Source organism: Salvelinus alpinus, chromosome 18 (assembly GCF_045679555.1).
Source record: "Salvelinus alpinus chromosome 18, SLU_Salpinus.1, whole genome shotgun sequence".
Classification (NCBI taxonomy): Eukaryota; Metazoa; Chordata; class Actinopteri; order Salmoniformes; family Salmonidae; genus Salvelinus; species Salvelinus alpinus.
The window spans coordinates 1166892-1182084 of record NC_092103.1 but is presented as its reverse complement, the minus strand read 5'-3'; the positions used below and the strand labels follow the sequence as shown (position 1 = coordinate 1182084).

The window sequence follows — 15193 nt, the reverse complement described above, 5'->3', positions numbered from 1 at the left end:
TCAAACAAAGTCAACAACGCAGCCACTGCTAGCCAGCCTACTTCACCGCCAGCAGTACTATATCATTTTAGTCAATAAGATTTTATTTTATTTTTGCAACGTAAGCTTAACTTCCTGAACATTCGAGACGTGTAGTCCACTTGTCATTCTAATCTCCTTTGCATTAGCGTAGCCTCTTCTGTAGCCTGTCAACTATGTGTCTGTCTATCCCTCTTCTCTCCTCTCTGCACAGACCATACAAACGCTTCACACCGCGTGGCCGCCGCCATTCTAACCTGGTGGTTCCAGCGCGCACGACCCACGTGGAGTTCCAGGTCTCCGGCAGCCTCTGGAACTGCCGATCTGCGGCCAACAAGGCAGAGTTCATCTCAGCCTATGCGTCCCTCCAGTCCCTCGACTTCTTGGCACTGACGGAAACATGGATTACCACTGACAACACTGCTACTCCTACTGCTCTCGCCTCGTCTGCCCACGTGTTCTCGCACACCCCGAGAGCTTCTGGTCAGCGGGGCGGTGGCACTGGGATCCTCATCTCTCCCAAGTGGACATTCTCTCTTTCTCCCCTGACCCATCTGTCTATCGCCTCCTTTGAATTCCATGCTGTCACAGTTACCAGCCCTTTCAAGCTTAACATCCTTATCATTTATCGCCCTCCAGGTTCCCTTGGAGAGTTCATCAATGAGCTTGACGCCCTGATAAGTTCCTTTCCTGAGGATGGCTCACCTCTCACAGTTCTGGGTGACTTTAACCTCCCCACGTCTACCTTTGACTCATTCCTTTCTGCCTCCTTCTTTCCACTCCTCTCCTCTTTTGACCTCACCCTCTCACCTTCCCCCCCTACTCACAAGGCAGGCAATACGCTTGACCTCATCTTTACTAGATGCTGTTCTTCCACTAATCTCACTGCAACTCCCCTCCAAGTCTCCGACCACTACCTTGTATCCTTTTCCCTCTCGCTCTCATCTAACACTTCCCACACTGCCCCTACTCGGATGGTATCGCGCCGTCCCAACCTTCGCTCTCTCTCCCCCGCTACTCTCTCCTCTTCCATCCTATCATCTCTTCCCTCTGCTCAAACCTTCTCCAACCTATCTCCTGATTCTGCCTCCTCAACCCTCCTCTCCTCCCTTTCTGCATCCTTTGACTCTCTATGTCCCCTATCCTCCAGGCCGGCTCGGTCCTCCCCTCCTGCTCCGTGGCTCGACGACTCACTGCGAGCTCACAGAACAGGGCTCCGGGCAGCCGAGCGGAAATGGAGGAAAACTCGCCTCCCTGCGGACCTGGCATCCTTTCACTCCCTCCTCTCTACTTTCTCCTCTTCTGTCTCTGCTGCTAAAGCCACTTTCTACCACTCTAAATTCCAAGCATCTGCCTCTAACCCTAGGAAGCTCTTTGCCACCTTCTCCTCCCTCCTGAATCCTCCTCCCCCTCCTCCCCCCTCCTCCCTCTCTGCGGATGACTTCGTCAACCATTTTGAAAAGAAGGTCGACGACATCCGATCCTCGTTTGCTAAGTCAAACGACACCGCTGGTTCTGCTCACACTGCCCTACCCTGTGCTTTGACCTCTTTCTCCCCTCTCTCTCCAGATGAAATCTCGCGTCTTCTGACGGCCGGCCGCCCAACAACCTGCCCGCTTGACCCTATCCCCTCCTCTCTTCTCCAGACCATTTCCGGAGACCTTCTCCCTTACCTCACCTCGCTCATCAACTCATCCTTGACCGCTGGCTACGTCCCTTCCGTCTTCAAGAGAGCGAGAGTTGCACCCCTTCTGAAAAAACCTACACTCGATCCCTCCGATGTCAACAACTACAGACCAGTATCCCTTCTTTCTTTTCTCTCCAAAACTCTTGAACGTGCCGTCCTTGGCCAGCTCTCCCGCTATCTCTCTCAGAATGACCTTCTTGATCCAAATCAGTCAGGTTTCAAGACTAGTCATTCAACTGAGACTGCTCTTCTCTGTGTCACGGAGGCGCTCCGCACTGCTAAAGCTAACTCTCTCTCCTCTGCTCTCATCCTTCTAGACCTATCGGCTGCCTTTGATACTGTGAACCATCAGATCCTCCTCTCCACCCTCTCCGAGTTGGGCATCTCCGGCGCGGCCCACGCTTGGATTGCGTCCTACCTGACAGGTCGCTCCTACCAGGTGGCGTGGCGAGAATCTGTCTCCGCACCACGTGCTCTCACCACTGGTGTCCCCCAGGGCTCTGTTCTAGGCCCTCTCCTATTCTCGCTATACACCAAGTCACTTGGCTCTGTCATATCCTCACATGGCCTCTCCTATCATTGCTATGCAGACGACACACAATTAATCTTCTCCTTTCCCCCCTCTGATAACCAGGTGGCGAATCGCATCTCTGCATGTCTGGCAGACATATCAGTGTGGATGACGGATCACCACCTCAAGCTGAACCTCGGCAAGACGGAGCTTCTCTTCCTCCCGGGGAAGGACTGCCCGTTCCATGATCTCGCCATCACGGTTGACAACTCCATTGTGTCCTCCTCCCAGAGCGCTAAGAACCTTGGCGTGATCCTGGACAACACCCTGTCGTTCTCAACTCACATCAAGGCGGTGACCCGTTCCTGTAGGTTCATGCTCTACAACATTCGCAGAGTACGACCCTGCCTCACACAGGAAGCGGCGCAGGTCCTAATCCAGGCACTTGTCATCTCCCGTCTGGATTACTGCAACTCGCTGTTGGCTGGGCTCCCTGCCTGTGCCATTAAACCCCTACAACTCATCCAGAACGCCGCAGCCCGTCTGGTGTTCAACCTTCCCAAGTTCTCTCACGTCACCCCGCTCCTCCGCTCTCTCCACTGGCTTCCAGTTGAAGCTCGCATCCGCTACAAGACCATGGTGCTTGCCTACGGAGCTGTGAGGGGAACGGCACCTCCGTACCTTCAGGCTCTGATCAGGCCCTACACCCAAACAAGGGCACTGCGTTCATCCACCTCTGGCCTGCTCGCCTCCCTACCTCTGAGGAAGTACAGTTCCCGCTCAGCCCAGTCAAAACTGTTCGCTGCTCTGGCACCCCAATGGTGGAACAAACTCCCTCACGATGCCAGGTCAGCGGAGTCAATCACCACCTTCCGGAGACACCTGAAACCCCACCTCTTTAAGGAATACCTAGGATAGGATAAAGTATTCCTCCTACCCCCCCCCCCTCCCCCTTAAATGAGTTAGATGCACTATTGTAAAGTGGTTGTTCCACTGGATATCATAAGGTGAATGCACCAATTTGTAAGTCGCTCTGGATAAGAGCGTCTGCTAAATGACTTAAATGTAAATGTAAATGGTATATCATACACTGCATTTGAGGAAACAATGGGAAAGTAATTCTGCTTTGAAAGTTGATCAACTTGTAAACTCGCTTTTGAGAAACCGTCTTTCAATGTTTTGGTACAACTATTGGAGAGCCCCTCTTTGTCTACACCCATTCAATATTGTTCAAGCACTCTTAAGCCTTAGCCCCACCCATCTATTTAATGGTTAATCCAACCGTTCTGTTCTAACTTGCCAGCTACTTCCAGACATCTAAGAGAGAGAGAGAACAGCACATCGAGCGAGTAATGGTCAATCTGTGGTTTCGCGTTCAGAGCGCACACTGGACGCTCTGCCCAATAAGTAGGGTTGATTTGAAAGCTCTGACCTCACATCTACAGTCAAGCACCCAAGCTAACTGGCTAACATTGGCTAGCTACTTCCAGACACATAATGAGAGAACACCCCACTCTGACCATTTTACTCGCCCTAGCAGAGCTGGATAGGCTTTTTTCATGTTATCCAGAGCGTTGGTGACTGTAACTGTGCTGCTGGCAACAACTGAATTACGCTTTGTTGCCGACGTTTACTGACACCAGACATATTCAACTCGTGTTGAGCTTTCAAAAATGCATCAGTTATTTGGCACTCTGGCACACTAAGACGAGAGTCTTTTGTTAAATCACAACTCATGACGTTACTACACTGCATGAATCTGCAGGTAGCTAACCAACCAGGTTATATGGCTATAACTAGTCAAGCAAATGTGTCTGAGATACGAAGAATAAGATCATACACAACATTAGCTAGCGACCCAGCCAGCTAACGATAGCCAGCAAACAGTACACTTGAAATGAAACCACTATCAAAATTAGAAACGTGTAATATCTGAAAATCTTACCAGTATACATCATGGTTGAACGCGTCTCCTGTCTGATGCCATGCATGGTTACCTTAGTTTGACGATGTAATCCAGACTGGTGTTTTCTCCATCTCCTCCTTAGCTATCAAACTAGATTTCAAAACTCGGTCCTCCAGAAAGTGGAGAGCATACACATAACGTTAGCTAGCTAACAGTACACTTTAAAACTTGACATTAGGTTTATGCAGTTTTACTACCCGCAAAAAAAATCTAAGCCACGTTCGACACGATTACCTAAACATACTGACCAGCTCCAATAGACAGACACATGCTATATGGTAGACCAATCCAAACTTATCTCTCGGCATGTCCAGCCCACTCATTATCTCAGCCAATCATGGCTAGCAGGAAGATTGCTCACTTTTTCTGTGGCTAAACCAACTAGGCTCGTAATTTAACAATTTTATTCTTATTTACAGATGGCATACAAGTTTGATATGAAGGCACATGAACGTTCACGTGTTTGAGAAGGAATTTCTGCCAAAAAACACGTTTTGATAAAACACTTTTTTACGTTCAAACAGCTCTCCTGTGAAGTCGGGATTTGCGACATACGCCTAGTTTCCTGAATCGGGTCACATATAGGTACTGTAATGTTAGCTATGTCTAGACATGTTTATAACAACATTTGTCTCCTGGATATCAAAGCATTATCTAATTTAGCTGGCATAAAATGTGATTCACATTTTGAAACAGTACATTTATGTTTTCCAATTTGGCTATACATTTGGGTGAGGTTTTTTTTCTCGTCTGAGTAGCTTCGTTTAACTGCCAAAAATAAAATGAAACCAACACAATGTCAAATACAGGTAGTCTAGTCGAATAATTAACATCCAATTACAATAACCGTTACTCTCTCACGGGATAAACCTTCACTCTTGCGCAGACATTTAGAAACGAAACATGACAATTTGAAAAATAAGCCACGGGAGTTTTTGAGCGAGAATAAAGACAACTTTCGAGTAGTAAGACGTATAAAAGCAACAGATACCATTAATAAGAAGGGGCTAGAAGCATGTTATAGGGTGAGCTACCATATGGCTGGGACAATTCTAGGGGAAAAGGCCCAAAAAACTATGCAGACATCTTCATCAAACAACACTGTTTCACGACGCATCAGTGACATGGCAGGAGATGTTTTGAAACAATTACTGCTTCGCATACAAGCCAGTGAATTAAATGCGTTACAGCTTAATGAGTCAGCAGATGTGGCTGGCCTGGCACAACTCCTGGTATATGTCCGTATGTTTATGGGGTTCAATTAAGGAAGACATCCTCTTCTGCAAACCAGTGGAAACCAGGACAACATGAGAGGATATTTTTAAAGTACTGGATAGCTTTGTGACATCAAATGGACTTTGGTGGTCAAGATGTGTTGGTATCTGTACTGATGGCGCAAAAGCCATGACAGGGAGACATAGTGGAGTGGCAACGCGTGTGCAAGCAGTTGCTCCCGACGCCACTTGGGTACACTGCAGCATCCACGGTGAGGCTCTTGCTGCCAAGGGAATGCCTGACAGCTTGAAAGACATTGTGGCCACTACAGTGAAAATGGTTAACTTTGTTAAAGCAAGGCCCCTGAACTCTTGTGTATTTTCTGCATTATGCAATGATATGGGCAGCAACCATGTAACACTTTTACAACATACATAAGTGCGCTGGTTATCAAGGGGCAAAGTATTGACACGTTTCTTTTAATTGAGAGACGAGCTTAAAGTTTTCTTTACTGACCATATTTTTCACTTGTTTGTCCACTTGCATGATGACGAGTTTCTCACACGGCTGGCCTGTCTGGGTGATGTTTTTTCTCTCCTGAATGTAGGATTACAGGGACTCTCCGCAACTATATTCAATGTGCGGGACAAAATTGAGGCTATGATTAAGAAGTTGGATCTCTTTTCTGTCTGCATTAGAAAGGACAACACACAGGTCTTTCCATCATTGTATGATTTTTTTGTGTGCAAATGAACTCAAGCTTACAGACAATGTCAAATCTGAAATAGCGACGCACCTGAGTGAGCTGGGTGCGCATCTACGCAGGTACTGTCCCAAAATGGACGACACAAACAACTGGATTCGTTATCCCTTTCTTGCCCTGCCTCCAGTCCACTTACCGATATCTGAACAAGAGAGCCTCATCGAAATTGCAACAAGAAGTTCTGTGAAAATGTAATTTAATCAGAAGCCACTTCCAGATTTCTGTATAGGAAAATGTGGATAGGGCTGCGCTCTGAGTTTCTTGCCTTGGCAAATAGCGCTGTTGAGACACTGATGCCCTTTGCAACTACGTACCTATGTGAGAGTGGATTCTCAGCCCTCACTAGCATGAAAACTAAATACAGGCACAGACTGTGGCCGAGGCCCTTGCAGAGCAAGGGGAAACACTACTTCTAGGTTTCAGAGCAAGTGACGTAACTGATTGAAATGCTATTAGAGCGTACCCGCTAACTAGCTAGCCATTTCAAATCCGTTACATTTGGAAATTGATTTAAGACTGAGACTCTCTCCAATACAACCCAACATTGCAGAGTTATGTGCATCCCTTCAAGCACACCATTCTCATTAACCTGTGGTGAGTTATTCACAATTTTTGATGAACAAATAAGGTTTTATATGAAAGATGGCTAAATAAAGAGCAAAATTATTGATTATTATTATATTATTATTTGTACCCTGGTCCTATAAGAGCTCTTTGTCACGTCCCACGAGCCGGGTTCTGACAAAAACTCACACTCATGCTTGTGTTTAATAAATCTATCGCAGGTTTACAATGATGGCAAAAACAACATTTGAGAGTGCGATGCCCCTGCTGCCCACAGGGGGTACGCAGCGGGAGGTTGAACGTTTGAAGGGGTACGGACTATAAAAAGTTTTGGAACCACTCCTCTAGGGCAATTCAGAAAGCTGATTGAGGACCTTATTACTGATGAATGTGTTTGTTTTTTATGACCTAGTTTTTCTTTCTGCTTGAATTTTGTATTTATATTTTGATGTGTGTATTTTCTGTAATTTATGATTCACTAATAAAATAAAATGTAAATAAATTAAATAAATAAATACAAAATAGATATCACACTGGATGAAACCTGATCGTCTAAATAAGGCAACATTTCTTTTAAATACAAGTTTTTTAAAGGACTGGTTACATTGTAAAAACATCGCGAAACAGAATCGTTGTTTACATTGTGAAATAAATGCAGACACATACCAGGCTACAATGTATAATTTATCTAAGGATACAATGTAATTCAGTTGCTTTCTGTGAAGTACAAGCAAGCTGCAACCGTTCATATAATACCTCAGTGGCCGCAACTCGGCTGTGTCTAGGATTCAACCAATAAGAAAGCGCCCTGTTGGCTCAACAGGCATTCCCGTCATCCTCTCTGTTTCAATGCTACGTAAGCAGTGATACCAAAACATGGCGGTCTCCATAGGAAGGTGTCTGGCTGCTGATGCTTGTTTATTAATATTAACTTTAACATTTCACCACAGTAATGCCGATAATATCGTTGCCGGTGCATCGACTGAAGAAGCTCCACACCGTCGATTTGAATACAAGTACAGTTTCAAGGGACCACACCTGTCTCAAACCGACGGGATTATTCCTTTTTGGGTGCACAGTGGAAGTAAGTTTCAGTTTGACTGGCTAGGCAGTTGCTTACCGTTATCAATTATCATAACCTATAAATAGGTATAGCGGAAAATCAGCTGCGATAGCTATTTTGCCACTCTAGCCAGCGATTGTAGCTATTTTGCATGTAGGGGATACATTTGACACGTTTGTTGTAGCTATCCGGCTACTGCCTGCTGTAGAGAACTTCTGTAGGGGGATCCGTTCATTGTTGTGTAGAGAAGTTCTCGACTGTGCAGACTTGGCTTGCTACAGTTTCTAAACAGTGGCCTGATATCAAACTCGTTTCAACATGCCATGGCCGTTAAATAGCCAGCAGCTTTAGAATACTGTAGAGAAGCAGGAGAAGCGAAAGGTACATGCACCGTCAGGCAATATGCGACTCTTATCCAGAGTGACTTACAGTTTAGTGAATTCATCTTAAGATGGATAGCTAGGTGGGACAACCACATCACAGGCTTAGTAACTACACTTTCCCTCCATAAACTAGTTCTCAGTAAAGTCAGAGCTAGAAAGGGGGGAGGGGTATTTTAAAATACTCTTTGAAGAGGTAGGGTTTCAGGCGCTTGCCTGCCAGCTGGCTAAATCACCCGACCCCAAAGTATACCATCTGTATACCTGCCAGCCTACATTTCTTTGTAGTTGACACTTAATAGTTCAGTTGGTTCCTTTCAACGATACTGAGTTTTACAAACAAAGTAACATGGATGACTTGCACACAGAGATCAATCTGGAATGTTAACATTCCTCTGGTTAGTTTTGGATTTCTCCTCGCAACACACAACCACCCACATGCTACAGCAAGCAGGTTTCACACAATACCTAATATTTGAGAGCGCTTTTTGAAGTTGACGAGCGTTTAATTTCTTTCCTATTGAAGTGGCCTGCTTGTCCCCTAGTCTGGCATGGTTTTGTGTAATGTAACGGGTTAACAAATCAGTGTCTCTTAAAACTGCGCAAAGGTCCAGCTGATGACGCACCCAGATTTGAGTCCATTTTACATTGGTGCCCTTTTCTTATCAGTATAGGCTGTAGTGAGATGGCATGTGGCTCTACACATGTACAATTGTCATTTAGAATTTGGTCACACCAAAATAGGTGTAGGCAAAGGTCCACTCTCCACTCCACTCTCTGAGGTCATTAAAGATCCCATGGCACTTATCGTAAGAGTAGGGGTGTTAACCCCGGTGTCCTGGCTAAATTCCCAATCTGGCCCTCAACCATCACGGTCACCTAATAATCCCCAGTTTACAATTGGCTCATTCATCCCCCTCCTCTCCCCTGTAACTATTCCCCAGGTCGTTGCTGCAAATGAGAATGTGTTCTCAGTCAACTTACCTGGTAAAATAACGGTAAAATAAATAAAAAAATAAAATATGCCAAAGCCTGGTTGCACTAGGCTAGTTGCTATTACCCATATTTCTCCTTTCCAAGGCCATATCTGTCTTGCTTAGACAATAAAGCCTAACAAGAGCGAGGTAATTTGGATATAGCATGATCTTGTGTCTAGCCATAAGCCTGACAAGCATGGCTTAACATTGCACTGTTAATAATACTAGACCTATTATAATGTCTCTCTGTCCTTTACATAGGAAGTTTTCAGATATATTACTGTTACTGACAGAGGGCCTTGGACATAATCCCAGGAGCACACGTATTAAGGTGTACATGGGCTGAACACACATTTATGTTCCTAACCTCAAGCTTTGTAAGAAAATTAACCTCCTGGTCAATTGTTTGCCCTGGGCCAATAAGCTACTGTTTCTCCATATGTAGTTACACTATACAGTTAAACAAGTACTTCTGGATCTTCACAGAGTGAGTTTTCACAGTTTCTGTACAGTTTAAATTCAGGAACATTTTGAATGCATGAGAAGCTACATTTTGTTAGAGTTAGGATTTGCCAGTATGAATTAATTGAACATTAACTAGAATGTACCCCTCCCAACCCTTTAAACTATCAACCTTGTATTCCAGATGCCATCCCCAGTGCCGACCAGGTCCGTATCACCCCCTCTCTCAGGAGTCAGAAGGGCTCAGTCTGGACCAAAAACACGGTCAACTTTGACCACTGGGAGGCTGAGGTGACCTTTCGTGTATCTGGACGGGGGAGGATGGGAGCCGACGGCCTGGTAAGAACTGAATAACACCTCCTTCCTATGGCTTCTATTCACTTTGACTCTAGACCAGGGATGGGCAACTGATGGGGGTCGGGGACCACAACAAAAACTAAACTCATGAGAGGCCACAGTGGCTCGTGGGTCTGCGTACCCACATCCTTACCCCACCTTGCGAGCAAAACATTTAGCGGCCTCCCTCGTGACAGCGAAGAGAGAAAAACACTTGAGAAAGTTTTTGGAATATTTCTTTTTAATTTCCTGCAAATCTACACTTTGCCATGGGGTGGAGAGAAGATTTAGCAGTTTTACAGATAATTTCCTGCAATTCTACACATTTTTCAATAGGGTGGAGGCACATGTTTGCAGTTTTTAATATGGTAACTGATGATCAATGTGCCCCACACCGGTCGGTAGTTCGATCATGCTTACTACGAGTTTACATAGCTGGCCACTAGACCAACTTACCAATCTAAATGTTTTTTGCTGACATGGGCTAATTAAGTGACTGCTGATGCACAATGAAATGCACCTTGTGTATTCGATGATTCTAACGTTCAACAGTAAATTGAGAGTCAGTGCCCATCTCTGCTTTAGACCTTTTCACACTACATGCTGGAGCTGATCAAGCTGTACTTTACAGGCCTGGTTACGCATCCACCGTAGTTGCTGGAACAATGCTAGAAGGGACAATGTGAAAAGAGCCAGTTAAATATCAGGGCCGGCACTAGGGCTGGACAGTAATTGCGTAAATGACATTTATGGATGTAGACCATCATGAAAATTAAATAACTGTTCTAAATGTTTTAATAATAAATACACTGCTCAAAAAAATAAAGGGAACACTTAAACAACACAATGTAACTCCAAGTCAGTCACACTTCTGTGAAATCAAACTGTCCACTTAGGAAGCAACACTGATTGACAATAAATTTCACATGCTGTTGTGCAAATGGAATAGACAACAGGTGGAAATTATAGGCAATTAGCAAGACACCCCCAATAAAGGAGTGGTTCTGCAGGTGGTGACCACAGACCACTTCTCAGTTCCTATGCTTCCTGGCTGATGTTTTGGTCACTTTTGAATGCTGGTGGTGCTTTCACTCTAGTGGTAGCATGAGACGGAGTCTACAACCCACACAAGTGGCTCAGGTAGTGCAGCTCATCTAGGATGGCACATCAATGCGAGCTGTGGGAAGAAGGTTTGCTGTGTCTGTCAGCGTGGTGTCCAGAGCATGGAGGCGCTACCAGGAGACAGGCCAGTACATCAGGAGATGTGGAGAAGGCCGTAGGAGGGCAACAACCCAGCAGCAGGACCGCTACCTCCGCCTTTGTGCAAGGAGGAGCACTGCCAGAGCCCTGCAAAATGACCTCCAGCAGGCCACAAATGTGCATGTGTCTGCTCAAACGGTCAGAAACAGACTCCATGAGGGTGGTATGAGGGCCCGACGTCCATAGGTGGGGGTTGTGCTTACAGCCCAACACCGTGCAGGACGTTTGGCATTTGCCAGAGAACACCAAGATTGGCAAATTCGCCACTGGCGCCCTGTGCTCTTCACAGATGAAAGCAGGTTCACACTGAGCACATGTGACAGACGTGACAGAGTCTGGAGACGCCGTGGAGAACATTCTGCTGCCTGCAACATCCTCCAGCATGACCGGTTTGGCGGTGGGTCAGTCATGGTGTGGGGTGGCATTTCTTTGGGGGGCCGCACAGCCCTCCATGTGCTCGCCAGAGGTAGCCTGACTGCCATTAGGTACCGAGATGAGATCCTCAGACCCCTTGTGAGACCATATGCTGGTCCTGTGTGAGACCAGGTTGGCCCTGGGTTCCTCCTAATGCAAGACAATGCTAGACCTCATGTGGCTGGAGTGTGTCAGCAGTTCCTGCAAGAGGAAGGCATTGATGCTATGGACTGGCCCGCCCGTTCCCCAGACCTGAATCCAATTGAGCACATCTGGGACATCATGTCTCGCTCCATCCACCAACGCCACGTTGCACCACAGACTGTCCAGGAGTTGGCGGATGTTTTAGTCCAGGTCTGGGAGGAGATCCCTCAGGAGACCATCCGCCACCTCATCAGGAGCATGCACAGGTGTTGTAGGGAGGTCATACAGGCACGTGGAGGCCACACACACTACTGAGCCTCATTTTGACTTGTTTTAAGGACATTACATCAAAGTTGGATCAGCCTGTAGTGTGGTTTTCCACTTTAATTTTGAGTGTGACTCCAAATCCAGACCTCCATGGGTTGATAAATTTGATTTCCATTGATAATTTTTGTGTGATTTTGTTGTCAGCACATTCAACTATGTAAAGAAAAAAATATTTAATAAGAATATTTCATTCATTCAGATCTAGGATGTGTTATTTTAGTGTTCCCCTTTATTTTTTTGAGCAGTGTATATCAACTTAATTTAAGTCGATAAACTTTACCCAAAAGCAGTAAAGTAAACGTAAGCCTGGTTAATTAAACAGCCTCTCTTAGGAAAGAGGAGACTACTAGCCAGTTTTAGAATTATGTTTTGTGGAACAAACAGCTGACTGAAGACGGGACAGCCAGGTATTCAAAAATACGAGACTTGCAGTTGAGTGGTCTGGTTTCAAATATAGTGGTATGGTTTCTACCCTCTGCCACAGTTAATTATTTCTAGACTGATAAAGGATGGTGTGAAAAGGTTATTTCTGTCCGTTGAGACATAGGCCTATATTATGGTGGCTGTTGTGCTAGTGGAGGATGTGGAGTTGTGCTAGTAGAGGATGTGGAGTTGTGCTGACCTACGGGCTCAGACTTCAGGTTAATAACCGTGTTTATCTCTGTCGGCCCTGTTCCTGTGTGGCTCAGTTGGTGAGAGTGTGGCGCTAGTAACTCCAAGGTCGTGGGTTCGATTCCTACATTATGCTTTGACTGTACTTTACATCGTACTGTATCTATTGTCCCCATGTTTATCCGTCTGACCCTTTGCTGCTCTACTGTTCCATATAGTTATTTAGACAGTTAAACAAGTATTTTTGGACCTTCCAGTCTCTCCGTGTCTTAATTTCTGTCTGTCCCTCTAACAGGCGATATGGTTCACCACTGCACAAGGCCTAGATGGTCCTGTCTATGGAGCCGCTGACAACTGGATCGGCATCGGTGTCTTCTTCGATTCCTTTGACAACGATGGGAAGGTTTGGTGGCCATATTAATTATATATTCATAAAATACAAAATATACTGCATTCATTGACTTAATCATAGGTAAAGTCAAGTGTATATAATATACCTTTTAATATTCAATTACTACAATGCAAATTATAGGAATAATAGATTGATACTATACACACTCGGAAACAAAAACTGTTTTCATACTTTCAAGTGGTATGCCTAGGTCTGATGAGGACGTATGCTGGGATTGGATAAAGTAAACCCAAATGACCTTCAAAACATAGATTAGGTATATTAATGTTTAACTGTTTGTTTTAGAAAAATAACCCTGCTGTGCTGGTGGTGGGAAACAATGGCAAACTTGTTTATGATCACCCAAAGTAAGTCAACATTTCCTTGCCTCACTGACATCACAAAAGGAAAATGTAAACAATTTAAATATATATATATTTTTTTACAGTATATTTGTGGTTGGAGATTATAGTCCTGTCTCTTCCTAATCTCCCTTGACAGTGAAAGCTTTAAATCACTTCTCTGTGACAGTTGATCTAGGCCCATGTCTTAGAGTTCACACTGTTTTCTGTTTTGTCACTGCTGAAAATGCAGTTTACAATAATAGGCGTAAAATACATTTGAAATGTTTTCCTTAATTTCTCAATTCTCCAAACCATTTACTTTTGGAAATGTTATTTGTTTGACCACACTGTATATGGAGCATTTTATCCTCTGCACTTGCTTTTCGTGCTGCTATCATGCATGTGTATTTCATACTTTATATGGATCGACGTTGGCCTTCGTTCTTTTGTCTTATTGTCGATGCTTGTGGGGATCAATTAATTTATCTTGAAATATACTGTATGAAGTACTACTACTATAATAATATAGTGTTCAGTTTTAGTGTCTAAACAGGATGTTTTTTTTGCAGTGATGGCACGACTCAAGCCCTGGGAACATGCTTAAGAGACTTTCGTAACAAACCCTATCCTGTCAGAGCCAAAATAACATACTACAAGAAGACACTAACGGTAGGCCAATATTCAATCAACGTTCTCAAATAATCACTCTCCCTTGTACTCATCGATACCACTGTCTATACTCTGATCTCTGCCCTTTTACTCTGTTTTTCTCCACATCAACAGAGACATGGATGCTGAACAGTTTTGCATTATGCACAAAAAAAATTGCCTAGTCTTTTTATATTGGGAATTTATTTCAATTGATTGCCTTAATTGACGTGCTATCGTCTGTCCCCTCAGGTGCTGATTAACAATGGTTTCACGCCAGATAAGGATGACTATGAGTTCTGTACCAAGGTGGACAACATGATCATTCCTCAGGAGGGCTACTTTGGCATCTCAGCTGCCACGGGTGGTCTAGCAGGTGGTACTTGGTAACAATTTACTTATTAAGGCCTGCAGGTGTAATGCATTATGTGGTTGTAATGCATTATTAAACTTGCCAAAAGCAAGTTTGTCTGTCATTCCTGTCTAATTAGATTTGACTCTTCTGTAAACATTGATTTAACAGCTTAATGTCACGTTAGGATTATTATTGTCAGGCTAAATGTCAGCTAAACCTAGGTTATGGAAAAGTGACAAGGAATTTTTATAAAGTTCATTTACTGCATTTCTTCACTATTAAAAAAAATGTCATGCAATTTAAAGAACAGCCAAACAAAAGCATAAATTGGCTCCAGCCTTTATCACCTTGGTTTGTATAGTTTCATGTCAAGACAAACGGCATCTACAGCCATCTTTTGAGAGAAGTTTTGCTGTTCACTGCAGAGCTGTGTCGATGTCCTTTTCATAGTCCTCAAGCCACCCAGCCGGGAAAACATCCTTCCTCCCTGTTCAGGGGTTGGTGTTGAACTTGGATATGGCGACTGCCATACCCAATTGACGCCCTTGCTTAACGTTACATCATGATACTTCATGTTTAATGCATTTTTTCCCCCGTCTTCCAGATGACCATGATGTCCTGTCCTTCTTGACGTTCAGACTAACAGAACCTGGCCAAGAACTGGTAACTAGATTTTCTTAGTTATACCTCTCAGAGCTGGTAACTCGTTTTATTTTCTACCACTCCCAGTCCTTAGTTATACCAATCTCCAGTAAT

General features: G+C 44.5%; 1 protein-coding gene across 3 annotated transcripts in view; it reads left to right on the top strand.

Annotated features, from left to right (window-relative positions):
- Nucleotides 1-7549: 7549 nt before the first annotated feature.
- LOC139543485 (protein ERGIC-53-like) overlaps nt 7550-15193 on the top strand; it is a 28830-nt gene continuing 21186 nt past the window's right edge. The window contains exons 1-7 of one of the 3 annotated variants that reach the window (XM_071349589.1): nt 7550-7808; nt 9791-9945; nt 12995-13102; nt 13397-13458; nt 14004-14103; nt 14335-14461; nt 15042-15100. In XM_071349589.1, coding sequence (XP_071205690.1) covers nt 7601-7808; nt 9791-9945; nt 12995-13102; nt 13397-13458; nt 14004-14103; nt 14335-14461; nt 15042-15100 — 819 coding nt within the window. In that variant the 5' untranslated portion in view covers nt 7550-7600. The remainder of the gene's footprint in view (nt 7809-9790; nt 9946-12994; nt 13103-13396; nt 13459-14003; nt 14104-14334; nt 14462-15041; nt 15101-15193) is intronic. The other 2 variants (XM_071349590.1, XM_071349591.1) reach the window with 2 other exon arrangements.